Here is a 17,862-nt window from a genome sequence, read left to right as displayed (position 1 = left end):
TTTGTCATCAGGCCTTAGGAGCAGCAGGTCACTGCTCTTGCTAGAAGTACAATCTGCCCTATGCTCATTTTCTCTAGGAGGAGAACAGAAGGGAAATGTGATATGATGCCAGTACAGACAACACTGAATTCCAGAAACCTGGTGATTCTTTCCTTCATTCCCTCTCTGCCTGCAGTAGTAAACATAGTACAAAACTCAGACGGTACTAGAGCATAGACAATGGAAAGTAATTCTCCCACCTACCTTTGTCCCCTCGATCCACTCAACAGAGATGATCAGTGTTACCAATTTCTCGTGTACTTTTCCGGGGCGGGGGGGGGGGCTGTATCAGAGGCTGGCAGAGATTTTCTGAAGAGGGCCAGAGAGTTTAGTCTTAGAGGACTATATGGTCTCTTTGCAGCTACTCACTTCTGCTGTAGTAGTGTACGAGCAGCCACAAATAGTCCATAAATGAATAAGTCTGTGTTCCAGTAAAACCTCATGAACAAAACAGATGTTGAACTGGGCTATAGTTTGCTGACCCCTGGCCTATGTACACATGTACACACACAACCACAATGGTAGCAACATATGCTTATGCACCACACATTTTTTTTAAAAAAATCTAAAACTGTATCTTGGGTATCATGATAGACATTGCAACACTGTAGTGTCCATTGTCATTTGGAACTGGTTAAATAAATTACAGTACATTGTTTCACACATGGCTCTCTTCTCTGTGGAGAGCCAGCCTACCTATTTCTGGTGTTCCATCAGAGTGGCCATTCACCTCAGGCCCAGGGCTCTAGTGCCTTGCTTGACACTCTCCCTCATACATGGTGACTTCATTTTGATTACAGTGGAGTTCGCATTTCTGTTTCCAGGTTTCCTAGTTGCTTTTGTAGTAGCAGAAGGGAAAATACAGTTTTCAGTCTGCCATTTTGAAACTATAAGTATGTGTGCCCTGGCATTTTTTAGAAGCCCTTACTACTCAATCATGCTGCTATCTTAGGCCCTCGGTCTCAGGATGTAAGTTTTCAGTCATAATCCTGCTTTAGTTTTCATGGGTCAGGGAATCCATCTGTGTCTCCAATCCTGACTTCCAAAAACCCCAGGGACCCTGGTTTCTCCTTCACTGATGTAGTACCACTGGCTTAAATGTCTCTAGCCACTTGATATGAATGATGCTGTGAGGAATTTCATCCTATTCATCATACCTCAGCCAAAGTAACTACCTAAAATGTTAAAAGATTTAGACCACAAATACATTTAAGGAACACATAAAGAAATACCCCTCCAAGTTATAAATCTACACTTTCTCCTTTCAATTTATCAGATTTTTGAGGAAATCTGTTTGTCCTAATGTGATCCAATCAATTAGGTAAGGTTCTCTAGCAATGAAGTAAATGATATAGCATGTCAGGATGCCCATAGCAATCATGTCCTGCAGTGCAGTACTATACACAGAAAGAATATATGTGAAGAGGGCAGCCTTTGCAAACTCTGCTGGAGTGCCTGTTCTAACCAGTGGGTGTCAGACACTGGCAGTGGCAGAGAGAGTAAAAGTGAAGGTCAAGTTAAATGTGCATGATCAATACTGCACTTGTCAATAGTGGATTGTGTGCCAGGGTGACCCCTAGGGAGCGCTCCAGACATCATCTTCCAGCTATACAAATTATCACCTGCCATTCAATTAGAATGTGATTCTGCTCAACTGTTTGTTGGCTTGCAGGGCTCACATTTCACATCTGGAAGACTTTCAAAACATGCCGTCACCTAGATTAGTATGATAGAAATACACATGACCTCATTTCTCTTCTTGCCTAAAAATTTAACTGTATACTCTCCCGGAAGTCTGAAAACATAATCAGGACTGTTTATATTGAATTGCAAGGAAGCAGATATCTAAGCCAAAATAATTTCACACTTTAACTATAAGAGAGGGACACTATCAGGTCCACTTTACTGTGGAGTAATGACAGTAGTGACAGTAATAGCATAGCAAGCAGCTAACGCTTTATAGCTCTTTCTATGTGCCAGCCAGTCATCTAAGAACTTCACTTGTTCTTTACATGTTTCACTCATTTAAAATTCACGTTGATTCTTTGATTTAGGTACTAATAGTATCCCAACAGTAAATATTATAAACTAAAGTTCAGAGTGATTAAGTAACTTATCCAAAGTTACATGGCTAGTTAACAGGCAGAGCTGAAATTTGAGCCAGAAAGTCTTGTTCTGGAGTCTTAAGAGTTCACTCACTGTATATAAGTTTGGGGAGCATCCCAAGAAGATGGTAAACCTATATTTATCTTTAATAATTTCATTTTTTTCTCTATCATTAAGCAAATTATGGAGTTTAAGACAGACTTCTGTCATTCACTGAGTGTTTCATATAGCTACCATGTGTTCAGCTTTTGTCATTCTTACTGCTTAGGCATCAAATTTCTTGTCATTTCCCCTATTACCATCTCTGTATGACTATTAGTAAGTCATAGTCAATCAAAAACCAAATCATGGCCAAATCATTTTAAGAGCAAGTATTTTAAAAGTATTTCTGTAACACCTACCCCCAATGTACTTATGAGGAATGATCAAGTAATATGGTCAATGTTTAAATTTGAAAAATTTTATTCTAGAAAAAGAGAAATTGCTACTAATCTCCCTAAAAATATATCTGTTCACTTCTAACACACTTGTCCCATGATTCTTGCCACTTTCTGAAGCAGTTCTGGAAGGTCTCCTTCATGAGTATCTGGTTGTGCTGTTGTGGCTGCCTTGATGTCCCAAACCTGGTTCTCAGGACCCTGCTGGTGAAAATCAAATAATTTATACCCTTTAAATTCATGATCATCACCTTTATGGGGGGAAAAGTGCTGGCCAAGTATGCTAGGGCATTTCTCATCATCCCTGTTCTCTCATTCTCTGATGCACGACTGTCCCACATGTTCTGTACCTACCCTCTTCTTCCCAGCAGATAAATTCATGTTCTACTTCACAAACTAAAATCTCTTGGATTACATCTCACTTAATTTCTTGTCTTCATATTTGTTGCTTTATCTGATTCCATACCCAGTCTTTCTCTTTCCCTCCTGGAACCATGAAAGAGGAACCCTTCTCATAACAGTGATGTTCTAATTTCTTCCTTCTCCACCTTCTCAGAGATCATCTCTCTTCCTTCTGTGGTCTTCATGTCTCCCTCTCAGTTTTATTTTCTCACCAATCTAATATGTTCAAGTACCCCCATGTTAAACAATTTTAAGCTTCTCTCAGTCCTCCAGCTTTATCTTCTAGCCAGGAACTTGTTGAAAAGTGACTAATGCTTGCTATATCCATTTTTTCATTCGCTCCTTAACTCAATAATTCTAACTTTTCACCCCTCTTCATGGTTCCCATGAAACTCGACTCATCAATATCACCAAAGACCAGATGATGGATTCAGACAATGAACATATTATGGTCCTTCTCTTGCTTTATTTTTTGTAGTATTTCCCTTCATCATGGACCAATCTCTATCATTATCAATAATTACTCCACCCAAACCTCATTTTAAAGCATTCCACTCTGATCAGCACCTCACATCCTTCCAGATCATTTTCTTAGTGCCCCATTCCAACAGATTTCTGATTCCATCTGGACTGGATGCCAATTTTTGTCTAGGCGATTAAGAAAGACCTCTAACTGGATAAAGAAAATGTTTTTTTTTATAAAATAGAGTACTGCTCAGCCATAAAGAGTGAGAAATTAGAGACATTTATAGCTAAATGGATGCACATTGAGTGAAATAAACAGGACACACATGTGTAAATACCAAATAGTTTCTCTGGTGTGAGAAACTGAAAGTGTAAATAAGGATTAAAATGTATAATTGATAATGTGAAATAGGAAGAAAAGGGGCAAAGGGGAAGGGGAAGGGGGAGGGGAGGGGAATGGATAGAAGGGAATGGAATTAATATGAGAAAATGGAAAAATGGAAACAAAGTCTTTGTAAATAGGGAGGGGTAGAGGGGTTGAAGGGAAGGCAGGGAAATGGGGAAAAAATAAGAACCAAGATAGGTTACATATAGATACAAATTTCCAATGATGAATGTCATTATATTGAACACCTAAAATGTACCAATAAAATTAATTTTTACAAAATAAAGACCTCTAAAGAGAAGACATTTAGTCCATGACCTGAATAGCAGATAGCCAGCTATGTGAAGTATGGCAGAGTATTACAGGAAATGAAATCAGCTAACACAAGTTTTAAGGTAGAAACAAATTTGGCATAGTCCAGGAATAGCAAAAAAGGACTGTGTGTCTAGAACCTGTGCATGAGTGGAGAGATGCCAGACAAGTAGGCAGGGACAGGAGAGGCAGAAAGCAAAGGGACTTGAGGATGCTTAATGGGGACTCAGACTTGACAGGAGAAGCCAGAGCCCATAACCTTGTAGCAGCACCTATCTTCATGGTTATTACTTTGGGTTTAGTTTGGAATGTCTCCCATGCAACTATTAGGATATCTAGTTGTATTTTATTTTATAAAGTAATAATTTCTAGTTTATTCATCTGATGAAATTATTAAAGAATAACAAGCATGTTCTTAGGCACTAGCTCAATCATTTTAAACTACTAAAGCTCAATTGTCATCTAAGATTGATGTAATAGAAACACATGCAAGGAAATGTCAAATATGTTTCAGTAATACAAAATATAAAATGTAGATTTTCTAGCTTTAAGTGCATTTCTTTAATCTATAGCACAAGAAATCAGCATAAACTTAAGGGGAGACAGTGGTACTTCTGTCTTTTCCTGATTTTAAGTCATTTAAATCATTGCTTCCTTGCCATGACTTAGTTTTAACAGGATATCTGAACCTCTTGATCTGCATAAGAGAGAATCAAGTTTGGCATACTGTATATGACCTGGAATACAGTGGATGCCAATGGAACGTGGAAAGCAGGAAATAAACAAGGTAGATCCACCAAGAAGATGGTGTTTCTTAAGAATACATTAGCTAGCTATCTGGGAATTGCACCCAGGGCTTCACACATACTAAGCATGTGTTCTAAACTACAACATACCCCAAAATATTTTAATATGAAAAGTTTGATTATATATCAGCATACACTACTTAAATACAATATTAAGAATAAAAGGATATAAATTGATGTGATGGGAAAACTATTAGAAGAGAACTTAGGATAACAGATCTGGCCCTGTCTCCACTTATAATACAGGTTGCTTGCTTTTTGCTACTCTATTTCTTATGGTAAGTCCTTTTTAGTTAATATTCTATTTTCTACCTAATTTAAGAAATCCCAGGCTCTCCCTGCCTAGAATACTCTGCCATGCTTCACATAGCTGGCTACTTCTTACTATTCAGCTCATGGACTACATTCCTCTCTTTTAGAGGTCTTTCTTATGTTTTATTTTTATTTATTTTTAAAAATTCTTTTATTGGTACATTTTAGGTATACAGTACATTTAGATTTCTCATTGGGATCTTGTACCTTTACATGATGTATCTTGGTTCTTATTTTTTCCTCCATTCCCTGCACTCCCTTCACCCCCTCCACCCTTCCCTATTTACAAAGACTTTGTTTCTATTTTTTCCATTTCTCATAATTTTTCCTTTCCATTCTTTCCTTTCCCCTACCCCTCCCAATTCCCCTACCACTTTGGACCTTTTATTCCTACTTCACATTATCAATTATTCATTTTAATCATTGGTACATTTTAGGTATATAATATAATGACATTCATCATTGGAAATTTGCACCATTACATAATCTCTCTTGGTTCTTATTTTTCCCCCTTCCCCTGCCCTCTCTTCAACCAGTCCATCCCTCTGTATTTACAAAGACTTTGTTTCCATTTTTCCATTTTCTCCTGTTAATTCCATTCCCTTCTTTCCTTTCCCCTACCCCTCCCACTTCCCCTTCCCCTTTGCCCTTTTTCTTCCTATTTCACATTATCTATTATACCTTTTAGTCCTTATTTACACTTTCAGTTTCTCACACTAGAGAAACTATTTAGTATTTACACATGTGTGTCCTATTTATTTCACTTAAGAGTATTACCTCAATGTACATCCATTTAGCTATAAATGTCTCTAATTTCTTGTTTTTTATGGCTGAGTAGTATTCCATTTTAAAGAAAAACCACATTTTACTTATCCAGTCTCCAGTTGATAGGCATTTGGGCTGTTTTCAAGTTTCAGCTATTACAAATTGTGCTGCTATGAACATGGGTGCACATATATCACTGTGGTATGATTCTTTGAATTCTTTGGGGAAGATCCCCAGCAGAGGAATAGCTGGGTCAAATGGGACTTCCAGTCCTAGTTCTTTGAGGTATCTCCATATTGATTTCCACAGTGGTTGTACCAGTTTACTCTCCCACCAGCAGTGGAGCAGTGTTCCTCTTTCCCCACAAGTCCCGCCAGCATTTGTTATTGGTTGATTTCATGATAGCAGCCATTCTTTCTGGGGTGAGGTGGAATCTCAGTGTTGTTTTCATGTGCATCTCTCAAATAACCAGTGATGTTGAACATTCTTTCATATATTTATTTGCTATTTCTGCTTCTTTGTGTGAGAAATGTCTGTTCATTTCAGATGCCTGTTTTTGGATTGGGTTTTTAAATTTGGGAGGTATGATCTTTTTAAGTTCTTTATAGCTTTGAGAAATTAGGCCTTTGTCTGAGGAAGAGCAGGTGAATATTTTTTCCCACATTGTGGGTTGTCTCTTCACATTGCTGGTGGTTTGTCTTGCTGTGCAGAAGGTTTTTTTTTTTTTTTTTGGTACCAGGGATTGAACTTGGGTCCTTGTGCTTGCGAGGCAGGCAGCAAAACCACTGAGCTAAATCCCCGGCCCTGCAGAAGCTTTTTAATAAGAAGAGATCCCACTTGTTGATTGTTTGTGCTAGTTCACGGGCAACTGAGGTTTTGTTCATAAAATCCTTTCCTTCACCAATGTCTTCAAGAATTCTACCTAACCTCTGTTCCAGCCGGTTCAGTGTTTCTATTTTAATATTTAGATCTTTAATCCATTTTGATTTTAGTTTAGTGGATGGTGAGAGATATAGGTCTAGTTTTAATCTTTGGCAAGTTGAAACCCAATTTTTCCAGCACCATTTATTGAAGAGGCTATCTTTCCTCCAGTGAGGGTGTTTGGCTCCTTTATTGAAGATGAGATGGCTGAGTGTGTCTGGTGTTGTTTCTGCATCTTGTAATCTGTTCCACTGGTCCTCAAGTCTGTTTCTTTGCCAGTACCATGCTGTTTTTATCATAGTAGCTTTGTAGTATAGTTTCAAGTTGGGGGTTGTGATGCCTCTGGCCATGTCTCTGTTGCCTAGAATTGCTTTTGCTATTCTGGGTCTCTTCTTGTTCCATATGAATTTTTGGATTGTTTTCTCAAGGTCCATGAAGTATGCTGCCAGGATTTCAATTGGGATTACATTGAATCTATATAGCAGTTTTGGAAGTATGGCCATTTTCACTATGTTGATCCTTCCTACCCAGGAGCAGGGATGTCTGTCCATATCCTGATATCATCTTCAATCTCTCTTTTCAGAGCACTTTCAGAGAAGAGGTCTTTGATTTCTTTTGTTAGGTTGATTCCTAGGTATTTCAGTTGTGAAAGGCATTGTTTGCCCTATTTCTCTCTCAGTGAGTCTGTTGTTCGTGTTAGAGGAAAACTATTGATTTTTGTGTGTTGACCTTATATCCAGCTACTTGACAGAATTTGGTTATTATGTCTAGAAGACTTTTGGTGGAGTTCTTGGGGCCTTCTATATACAGTATCATGTCATCTGCAAATAATGACAATTTGACTTCTTCATTTCCTATCTTTATTCCTTTGATTTCTTTCTCTTGTCTAATTGCTGTGGCTGATGTTTCCAAAACTATATTGAACAAGACTGGTGACAGTGGACATCCTTGTCTTGTTCCTGATTTGAGTGTGAAGGATTTCAGTTTTTGACCATTTAGTATGATACTGGCTGTTGGTTTTTCATAGATGGCTTCTATCAGTGTGAGGTAGAGACCATCTATTCCAATTTTTTGTAGGGTTTTTATCATAAATGCATGTTGGATTTTGTCAAATGGTTTTTCTGCGTCTATGGAGATAATCATATGGTTTTTGTCCTTGGCTCTACTGATATAGTGTATTACATTGATTGATTTGCATATATTGAACCATCCCTGCATCCCTGGGATGAATCCCACTTGATCAGGGTGTATGATCTTCTTGATGATCTTCTGCATTCTGTTTGCCATTATCTTATTAAGGATTTTTGCATCTATGTTCATTAGTGAGATTGGCCTATAGTTCTCCTTTTCGGTTGGGTCTTTCTCTGCTTTGGGGATCAAGGTGATTCTTGCTTCCAGGAATGAATTTGGGAGTATTGCTTCCCTTTCAATTTCATTGAAGAGTTTAAACAGTAGTGGCAGTAGTTCCTCTCTAAATGTGTTGTAGAATTCAGCAATGAGGCCATTAGGACCTGGGCTTTTCTTAGTTGGTAAGTTTTTAATTACATTTTCAACAAAATGTTCTTATCATGACAGCTGGGGAGATGATCCAGGACACCATCTTCCCTCAGGCTGGGGCCCGATTGCAGGGCGGATGGATGCAGAGAGCACAGAGCAGGCCACCAATGGCAGGCCATGTGCTCATGGCTCCTTGAGCTCCCCGGGGCTGCACTGCACCCTTGGGAACCTGGCCTGGTGTCTGCATGCCATGGCCTGAGCTGTGCAGGGGTTGATCTTAGAGGGCTTTCTTAACCACCTAGACAAAAGTAGGCATCCAGTTCAGATGAAATAAAAACCCTTTTGAGATAGGGCACTAAGTAAATGATCTGGAAAGGTAGAGGAGGTGGGGATCATAGTGGAATGCTTGGAAAGGAGATTTGGAGGTCTTAAGTATTGATAATGATACAGATATGGATTGTGAGGATGGGAAGATAGTACAACAAAATTTATCCAAAAGAGAATTTTTAATTTTATCTTCTTGTTTTGCCAGAATCTGAGTCTAAAACTTTTTAAATAACTGCTTTTTAAGAAATGTGCAATATTTCTGTCATATTTTATACCTTCAACAATTGTCTAGAGCAATGGGTATAGACTAGTGCTGATCCATGAGCTATATATTATTGGTCTGAAAAAAGTACAGGAATTGAGACTGAAAATTTTATAACAATTTGACATAGGTACATTATTCAGGCATATAATTGGTATATATGAACCATGCTGAACAGGGTATGTAGAACTTGCTTGGTGAATTTTATGTAATACAAACTGCCTACTAGTTAGGCACAATAGAACCCACTATACCTTGTCTGTTATTTCTAAGGTTAATTTTTCTGCTGTGACCAAAGTATGCTCAGGACCTTGTGCTTAAAAGGCAGGCACCAGAACCACTAAGCTAAATCCCCGGCCCCTCACTGGATTTTTAAGATATACCTTTTCTAAAAACAAATGACAATAGAAATGATTTAAAATAATTTTGTAAAAATGAAGACAAAAAGTTCATACTGCTTTTACTCATCTATGGAGGTTTAATTTTGTAGCTGAAATTGTTGATGTGATAAAAACATTTTATTTGGGAGAGGTGTTGGCTAATGAAGCAATGTAATCATATATGTCACTTATATATAAAGGAATTCAAAACCAAGAAAATTTTTTGAAAGAATTACATTGAACAGTCACCAGGATAAGACAGAAGCATGTCATGTACAAACAGTATTTTGTAGACTTCTTTAATGAGGTGGTGTTTTGAGTTGCCAAGCTTAAAAATGTATATATATATGTGTTGATTTTTTTATCCTTTTATTGGTACATTTTAGGTGTACAATATAATGACATTCATCATTGGAGATGTGCACCTTTACATACTCTCTTGGTTGTCATTTTTAACCCCTTCCCCTGCCCTCCCTTCAACCCCTCCATCCCTCCCTATTTACAAAGACTTTGCTTCCATTTTTTCATATTAATTCCATTCCCTTCTTTCCTTTCCCCTACCCCTCCCACTTCCCCTTCCCCTTTGCCCCTTTTCTTCCTACTTTACATTATCTATTATACCTTTTAGTCCTTATTTACACTTTCAATTTCTCACACTAGAGAAACTTTGGTATTTATACATGTGTGTCCTATTTATTTCACTTAAGAGTATCGCCTCAATGTGCATCCATTTAGCAATAAAGGTCTCTAATTTCTCATTTTTTATGGCTGAGTAGTACTCCATTTTATAAAAAACCCCACATTTTCTTGATCCAGTCTCCAGTTGATGGGCATTTGGGCTGTTTCCAAGTTTTGGCTATTACAAATTGTGCTGCTATGAACATGGGAGCACATATATCACTGTGGTATGATTCTTTTAATTCTTTAGGGAAGATACCCAGCATGGTAATAGCTGGGTCAAATGGAACTTCCAGTCCTAGTTCTTTGAGGTATCTCCATACTGATTTCCACAGTGGTTGCACCAATCTACACTTCCACCAGCAGTGGAGCAGTGTTCCTCTTTCCCCACAGCCCCGCCAGCATTTGTTATTGGTTGATTTCATGATAGCAGCCATTCTTTCTGGAGTGAGGTGGAATCCCAGTGTTGTTTTCATTTGCATCTCTCAAATGACCAGTGATGTTGAACATTTTTTCATATGTTTATTTGCCATGTCTACTTCTTTATGTGAGAAATGTCTGTTCATTTCAGGTGGCCATTTTTGGATTGGGTCTTTAAATTTGGGAGGTCTGATTTTTTTAAGTTCTTTATAGATTCAAGATAGTAGACCTTTGTCTGAAGGACTGCTGGTGAAAATTTTTCCCACGTTGTGGGTTGTCTCTTCACACTGTTGGTGGTTTCTCTTGCTGTGCAGAAACTTCTTAGTAAAAAGAGATCCCACTTGTTGATTGTTTGTGCCAGTTCACGTGCAACTGAGGTTTTGTTCATAAAGTCTTTTTCTACCCCAGTGTCTTCAAGAGTTCTACCTAACCTCTATTCCAGCCAGTTCAGCATTTGTTTTTATATTTAGATCTTTAATCTATTTTGATTTTAGTTTAGTGCATGGTGAGAGATATAGGTCTAGTTTTAGTCTTTGGCAAGTAGAAACCCAATTTTTCCAGGACTATTTATTAAAGAGACTATCTTTCCTCCAGTGAGGGTGTTTGGCTCCTTTGTCAAAGATGAGGTGGCTGAGTGTGTCTGGAGATGTTTCTGCATCTTCTAATCTGTTCCACTGGTCTCCAGGTCTGTTTCTTTGCCAGTACAATGCTGTTTTTATCACAGTAGCTTTGTAGTATAGTTGCAGGTTGGGGATTGTGATACTCCCTGCCATGTCTCTGTTACCTAGAATTGCTTTTGCTATTCTGGGTCTCTTCTTGTTCCAAATGAATTTTTGGATTATTTTCTCAAGGTCCATGAAGTATGCTGCTGGGATTTCAATTGGGACTGCATTGAATCTATATAGCAATTTTGGAAGTATAGCCATTTTCACTATCTTGATCCTTTCTACCCAGGAGCAAGGGATGTCTTTCCATTTTCTGATATCCCTTTCAATATCTTTTTTCAAAGTGCTATAGTTTTCAGAGAAGAGGTCTTTGATTTCTTTTGTTAGGTTGATTCCTAGGTATTTCAGTTTTTTGGGTGCTATTGTGAAAGGAATTGAAAAATGTATATATACATTGCCCGATATTTATTAAGACTGAAGTTTCTTGGAAACAATTACTAATAATATGGAAAATCATCTTAGGTAAGGCCAGCAACATATTTTTCATCTTAAGTTGATCAATGTAGTTAATATAATGCTGGCAAATTCTTTACTATATGATACTAACACACTTGTTATAAGAATTTTTTTGTAAGTTTTTGGCACTAAACACAATTACAGTAGTTTGGAACCATAAAAAATTATGAAAACTTATATTGTCAACAAAAAGAATGTTAATGTTTGAGGTTGGAGTATGTTTTGCTGGTACAGTTGTAGTGACTGGAAAATTAAGTCATTATCTACATTAAAGAAACTGAACCAGAAAACTGGATAAAGAAGATGTGGGGTTTTTTATAAAATGGAGTACTACTCAGCCATAAAGAATGAGAAACTAGAGACATTTATAGCTAAATGGATGCATAGAGGCCATACTCTTAAGTGAAATAAATAGGACACACATGTGTAAATACCGAACAGTTTCTCTAGTGTGAGAAACTCAAAGTGTAAATAAGGATGAAAATTCTTAAAATGAATAATTGGTAATTTGGAATAGGAAAAGGTCCAAGGGTTTGGGGGTCGCGGGAGGGGAAGGGGAAAGGGAAGAAGGGAAAAGAAAAATTATGAGAAAGAAAAAAAATGGAATCAAAGTCTGTGTAAATAGGGAAGGGTGGAGGGGGTGATGGGTGCACAGCTAATGGGAGAAAAAATAAGAATTAAGATATATCATGTTCAGGTACAAACACCCAATGATAAATGCAAATGTATTGTATACCTAAAATGTACCAATAAATATATAAATATAAAAGAAAAGAAACTGAACCAGAATTCATGTAACCTTATACAGTGCTTCTTTTGAGAAAATCTGCCAAGAGAAAAGATGTCACTAAACTAAACAATGCGCTTAGGGACATAGTAAAAATTGTAAAAACCAATGCATCAAGTTATAGCTTATACTCTTTACTATGTGATAAAGAAACCAATAGTAAAGAACCTAGCTGCATTCTGAGTAAGAGGGTTAATAAATTTTGTCAAAAATGTTTGGATCACACATAAAACCTGTATTCTTTCTGAGAGATAGGAAGGCAGTTTAGTTCCAACTTTTAAAGATGTAAACTGGATAGCCAAATTTGTTTATCTGTCAGATTACCCAGTATTTCCATTGAATTTAGTAGTTCCTGCAGAGAAGGAATGTAGGATGCTTTTCAATGGCCAGTCAGATCAAAGGGCAAAATGAAAGAGGCCTGGAAGAATAGTTTCCATAAATTATTTAGGATGTAATTTAACAATTATCAATGAAGTAGGTGATAAGTTTGATATTGCACATCTGCAAAAAAATTATCACCAAACATTTTACACATTTGTTAAAATGCTGATTTTCAGAAAAGGAAATCAACAAAGAACACTTATGAGTCCAGAATCATTTCACTGAAACATAATTTCAGTTTTACTGTACCTTTTTAAGAAAAATCATTGGAAGTGGCTACTATAAATGAAAAAAGATGAACTTTTACATTAAATCATCACTTGCTTTATTTGTCATCAATGCTTGAAATCCTGAGCTTACTGATAGTGCTTTAAAATATATTTCGTTCTCAAGAACATCTCTGGCAAGACTAGTTTTTCTATTACAGTAGTGGAAAAATAGTTTAAACATCTTTATTCACTGCAAATAGAATCTTCATTAAGATTAGCTAAGTAAGCAACCTCAATTATATTAAAATCCTTAAAACACTATGTTTGTTCCAAACATGTAGTATGGATACCCAGTATTTCCCTCATAACATTTATTTATTTATTTATTTATTTATTTATTTATTTATTTATACTGAGGATCGAACTCAGGACTTTGGGCTTCCGAGGCAGGCCACTGAGCTAAATCCCTGGCACTTCCCTCATAACTTTTAGAAAGTTGTCTATGGCCATACCACCCAGAAGGGACCCTATCTTGTCTGATCTCAGAACCTAAGTGGGTCAGGCCTAGTTAGCACTTGGATGGGATAAAGTAATTAACAAGGAGCTGAGTGTAACAGTGATGATCCATATTAATCTCCTATAAACACTTTCAATGAACATAGTTTTTGTAATTCTTTTTTTGTGGTTGATCTACTGAAACATGGTTTTGTTGGATATAATAAAAACATGAATTATTCACTTTTTATTACAAGTACTGATCTGCAATTAGCTGGAAATAATAAAAGATGCTCCTGCCCAAAGGCTGAGAGGCACCTGATCCAGAAATAGGAAAATGCAAGTAAATCTTAGCAAGGAGCTTGCTGTGTATTACACACCACAAATTATTGTTAGTGGTAGTGGGTACACATAAATGAGGGCCTTGTTAGTGGTAGTGGTTACATATAAATGAGGGCTTTTCTGGGCAGGGTGTTAAATAATAAGGTGCCATGTTTGTGAAAAGACAGGTACTGGGTACAGATTCAATTTTCTGCACTTGGGATAAGCTCCAAACACCAACTGCCTTTCCAAATTCTGGTGTTCTAACACCCAAGGAGTTTTAAAGTTCAAACTGGTAAGAAATCATTATTCATCTCCAAACTATCTTTAGATAGACTCACTGTATTTTCTAATGCTAAACAGTATTTTGAGGAGGCCATGTCTTAGTCTCCCTAATATTCCCCAGCCCAAGCAGTGTTTTCTAATGGATTTTTCAATCTACTCATATACTATGTAAGGGGATACAGGGAAGTTTTAGAAAAACCTTAGCTTCTTGAGACTTCCCCGTGCTCAGTAACTCATTCAGTGGAGTTAGATTTTTTAAGTAACTAATTTTTTCAATGAGTAAAAGGGTCAAAGCCTTGCTATTTCTTAGGCCTCAACTAGGTTGAGTAGGAAAACTACTCACTTTTACATTCAGAAGATAAAGTCACTTTATTTCAAAGGTCACTGATCAAAAACATCTGCCATGTTTCCCAGTGGAGTGAAATAATTGGACTTAAAAAAATACCCAGTCAGGGGCTGGGGATGTTGCTCATGAGCATAGTGCCTGCCTTGTAAGGTCCTGAGTTGGATCCCCAGTACCAAAAAACAAAAAATATGAAATACATTGAGATGCATAATGGATGTTGGGAAAAGGGAAGAAAATGTTCAAAAGGGAAAGGGAACAAGGGAGGAGGGAAGGATAAAGGAAGAGGGGCGGGGAGTGAAAAATAGAAGGGAGGGGAGGGGGCTTGAGAGGGTTAATGGGATAAAATAAAATTTATTACAAAAATAGACCAGAAAAAAAAAGATACACAAGTGTGTCTACATAGCTTCTTCAGGCATTCATCTGTTGCTGGATATTTAAGCCGTGTCTGTGTTTTCACTACTACCACTAACACTGCAATGAACATGAAAGTGCAGGTATCTTTAGAGGCTGGTGACTTCTTGTGAGTACATCCCCAGAAGAGGGACTGCTGGGCATATAGTATGTTTATTTAGGAATCTCCATATTGTTTTCCATAATGGTGGCTCCAATCTACATTCCCACCAACAGTGAATGAGTTCCCTTTTCTCCACACCCTTGGCAATATGTTATTTAACTTTTTGATAACAGCCATCTTAATGGGAGTGAGGTCCTATGTCAGGGGTTTTGATTTGCATTTCCCTAATCATGAATGCTGCTGATCACCTTTTCATAATCTATGGACCACTTTTATGTACTCTTTGAAGAAATGTTTAGTGAAGTCTTTTGTCCACTTTCAATTGGGTTATTTACTGTTGTACTAAGTTGTATGAGTTCTTTATGATGTTCAGATATTAATCCCTTATCAGGTATTAAATATTTTCCCAATCAAACAAAAACAAAAATACCCAGTCAGAACTAACCAAGGTCTGACTTTAACATACTGAGTTCTTCTTGCTACAACAAAGGCAAATGTGACACAACTAAAGGAAAACACCCTTAATAAATCAAAACTAGTAACACTGGTACCTACTTATATGGAAGCTGCAGGAGGGCAGGGGTGTTTTGTTCACCAAGAGATCCCAAGTGCCTAGGACATGGTACACACTCAAACATCTGAAAGATGACCCAAATAGATACCTTCTCTCTAATATGAAGAGTATAGGAAAAGACATTTATTAAGTTGCAATCATTTTTACTGGAACATGAAAGTTTTAAGTGGTTGTTTATAAAGCTTGTCCATATGAAATAAAATATTCACTACGTGTCAAGGTCCAAGGAGATACTAAATGAAAATCACAATGGTCAAAAGGAAAAACACAGCAGTTTCAAGTATGTTCTACACACTTATTTATGTATTTTAAAGAATCACAACTGGGGAAAATTCAGACATACCTGATCATGACTTTGGATAAGAATAATCTAATTCCTTTCTCCAAAAAATCAGGCACACAACTTCCCAGGTGATTTAATGCTTTGGTGTTTGGTCAACAGCCAATTACCTGCTTTGTACTGAGCAGTGAATTGTTATGTAAAATGTGATATCCAAGAGACCATAGCTGCTATTGGAAGAATATGCTACTGAAATCAAGGTTTATTGTGAGATGTAGCAGGCAAACATGTTACAGTGAAAAAATACAGCATTTTCACTTGATGAAATTCATTCATATTTTTTGCTGTCATTTCAGTGAAATTGATTCTTGTAAATGATGTATATGTATGACAATGGATACAAAAGAAAAGTAGGTTTGGAGTCGAATTTTAGCACTATCTTTTAAAGATACTCACCAAACTCCACAGCTTGTTTTATTTCAAGTGAGTCAGCAACATTTTTTAAAAAGTCATTTTGTTGATGAGCAGCAACAGTAGCAAATATAATAACTTCATCAGTTAACATTTCAAAAGAGACCTTTTATTAGTTGTCAAAAAGCAGTTAATGAATATTTTAAGGTACAGTTTATAAACAGAACATCCATATCTTGATTTTTACCAACGTGAAAATGCTCATCTCCTGTCAGACCAGTTTCTGGACTACAGGAACATATACAAAAAAGTAAAATCTAGTTCCTGACACACACCTCCATCTCTTTAGTAACTAGAACACAGTCTGCACTTGGCCTGCACCTATGTAAACACTTATCCAAAGGCTACTGAATTCTAAAATAATTTCTTAAATTTCATTTTCTATTTTAGTTGAGGATTCTACTTACAGAAGAGCTATTATTGTCTTTCCTTCTCCCATTCCTTTTGTAACTTCCAATTCAGTTTGCCATCTGTTTTTCTTCCCACATGTTCTTCTGACAAGCTTTAAATGTATTGCAATTTCTATTTACTTTATGACTGCATCTTGTCTAAGCTTGGATCAAAAAATTTCCACTTCATCAATTAGCTTAAGCTTAAATTTTCTTGAGATTAATCACTTATTCAAAGGATTTCTGCCTTCATTAAAATTATATCCATAAAAATATAAGAATGTTTCATTTTGGTTTATCAATGAAGCAGCTAGACATACCTAAATTTTCTGATAATATAAACTCAAGCTTTAAGTCATTTTAAAGCCCAAAATATGATTATTTACTCAGCAAACATACAGATAAAACCTAACAGGTGATGCTATTTTTTAAAGTGTTCAACTATGGGAATCAGAGGATTAATTACAAAATGCTGGCTAACAGCATAAAAGTTACTAAGCTATGACACAATTTTGAGTGGGATCTATCCAGTACTTCTCAGCTTCAAGAAAATTATCAGTAAGGAATGGGAGATGAAGTCACAATAATTAATAGTTTACTGTACATATACACTGATTGCATTCTATTTCAGGTACTTTCGTAACTATAAAGATGTTGTATTACGAAGAAACACAGCTGGAAGTCTGGGCTTCTGCATTGTAGGAGGTTATGAAGAAAACAGTGGGCACAAACCTTTTTTTATCAAATCCATTGTTGAAGGAATGCCAGCATACAAGGATGGAAGAATTAGGTAATGATAAGGACTACTCAACAAAAAATTTATATTCAAATGTTTTGTTTTCTATATGCAAAAGCTTGGCCCCACTTGAAATAAGCCATACTTTCAGGGACAGGGGGTAAGAAATTAAAACATTTGTGCAGCATTTATCATCTAAGAAATACAAAATTACACAACCTCCTGGACCCACATTGCAGCTTCCTACACTTTTTAGCATCCTAGTGAGTTTGAAGAATTTAAGGGAAAGGCCTTAGTCAGAAGTAATGTAGTTAAAATGGATGGATGCAGCAAAAATAGAGGCATCAAAATTAACTTTAGCTTAGATGAAGATAGTAAT

The 17,862-nt window shown here is 36.7% G+C and overlaps 1 protein-coding gene across 3 annotated transcripts in view; it reads left to right on the top strand.

The window, feature by feature from the left end:
- The window catches only part of Lnx1 (ligand of numb-protein X 1), a 124,170-nt gene that overhangs the window by 105,618 nt on the left and 690 nt on the right, over positions 1-17,862 (top strand). For all 3 annotated transcript variants that reach the window (XM_021262340.2, XM_021262339.2, XM_004849714.3), the window contains one exon: positions 17,379-17,537. In XM_021262340.2, coding sequence (XP_021117999.1) covers positions 17,379-17,537 — 159 coding nt within the window. The remainder of the gene's footprint in view (positions 1-17,378; positions 17,538-17,862) is intronic.

The sequence above is a fragment of the Heterocephalus glaber genome, unplaced genomic scaffold (assembly GCF_053883595.1).
Source record: "Heterocephalus glaber isolate CG9 unplaced genomic scaffold, H.glaber_assembly_v1.0 deba00001509, whole genome shotgun sequence".
In the NCBI taxonomy this organism is placed as follows: Eukaryota; Metazoa; Chordata; class Mammalia; order Rodentia; family Bathyergidae; genus Heterocephalus; species Heterocephalus glaber.
The sequence above is the reverse complement of the archived record's forward strand: the minus strand, read 5'-3'. Positions and strand labels throughout refer to the sequence as shown.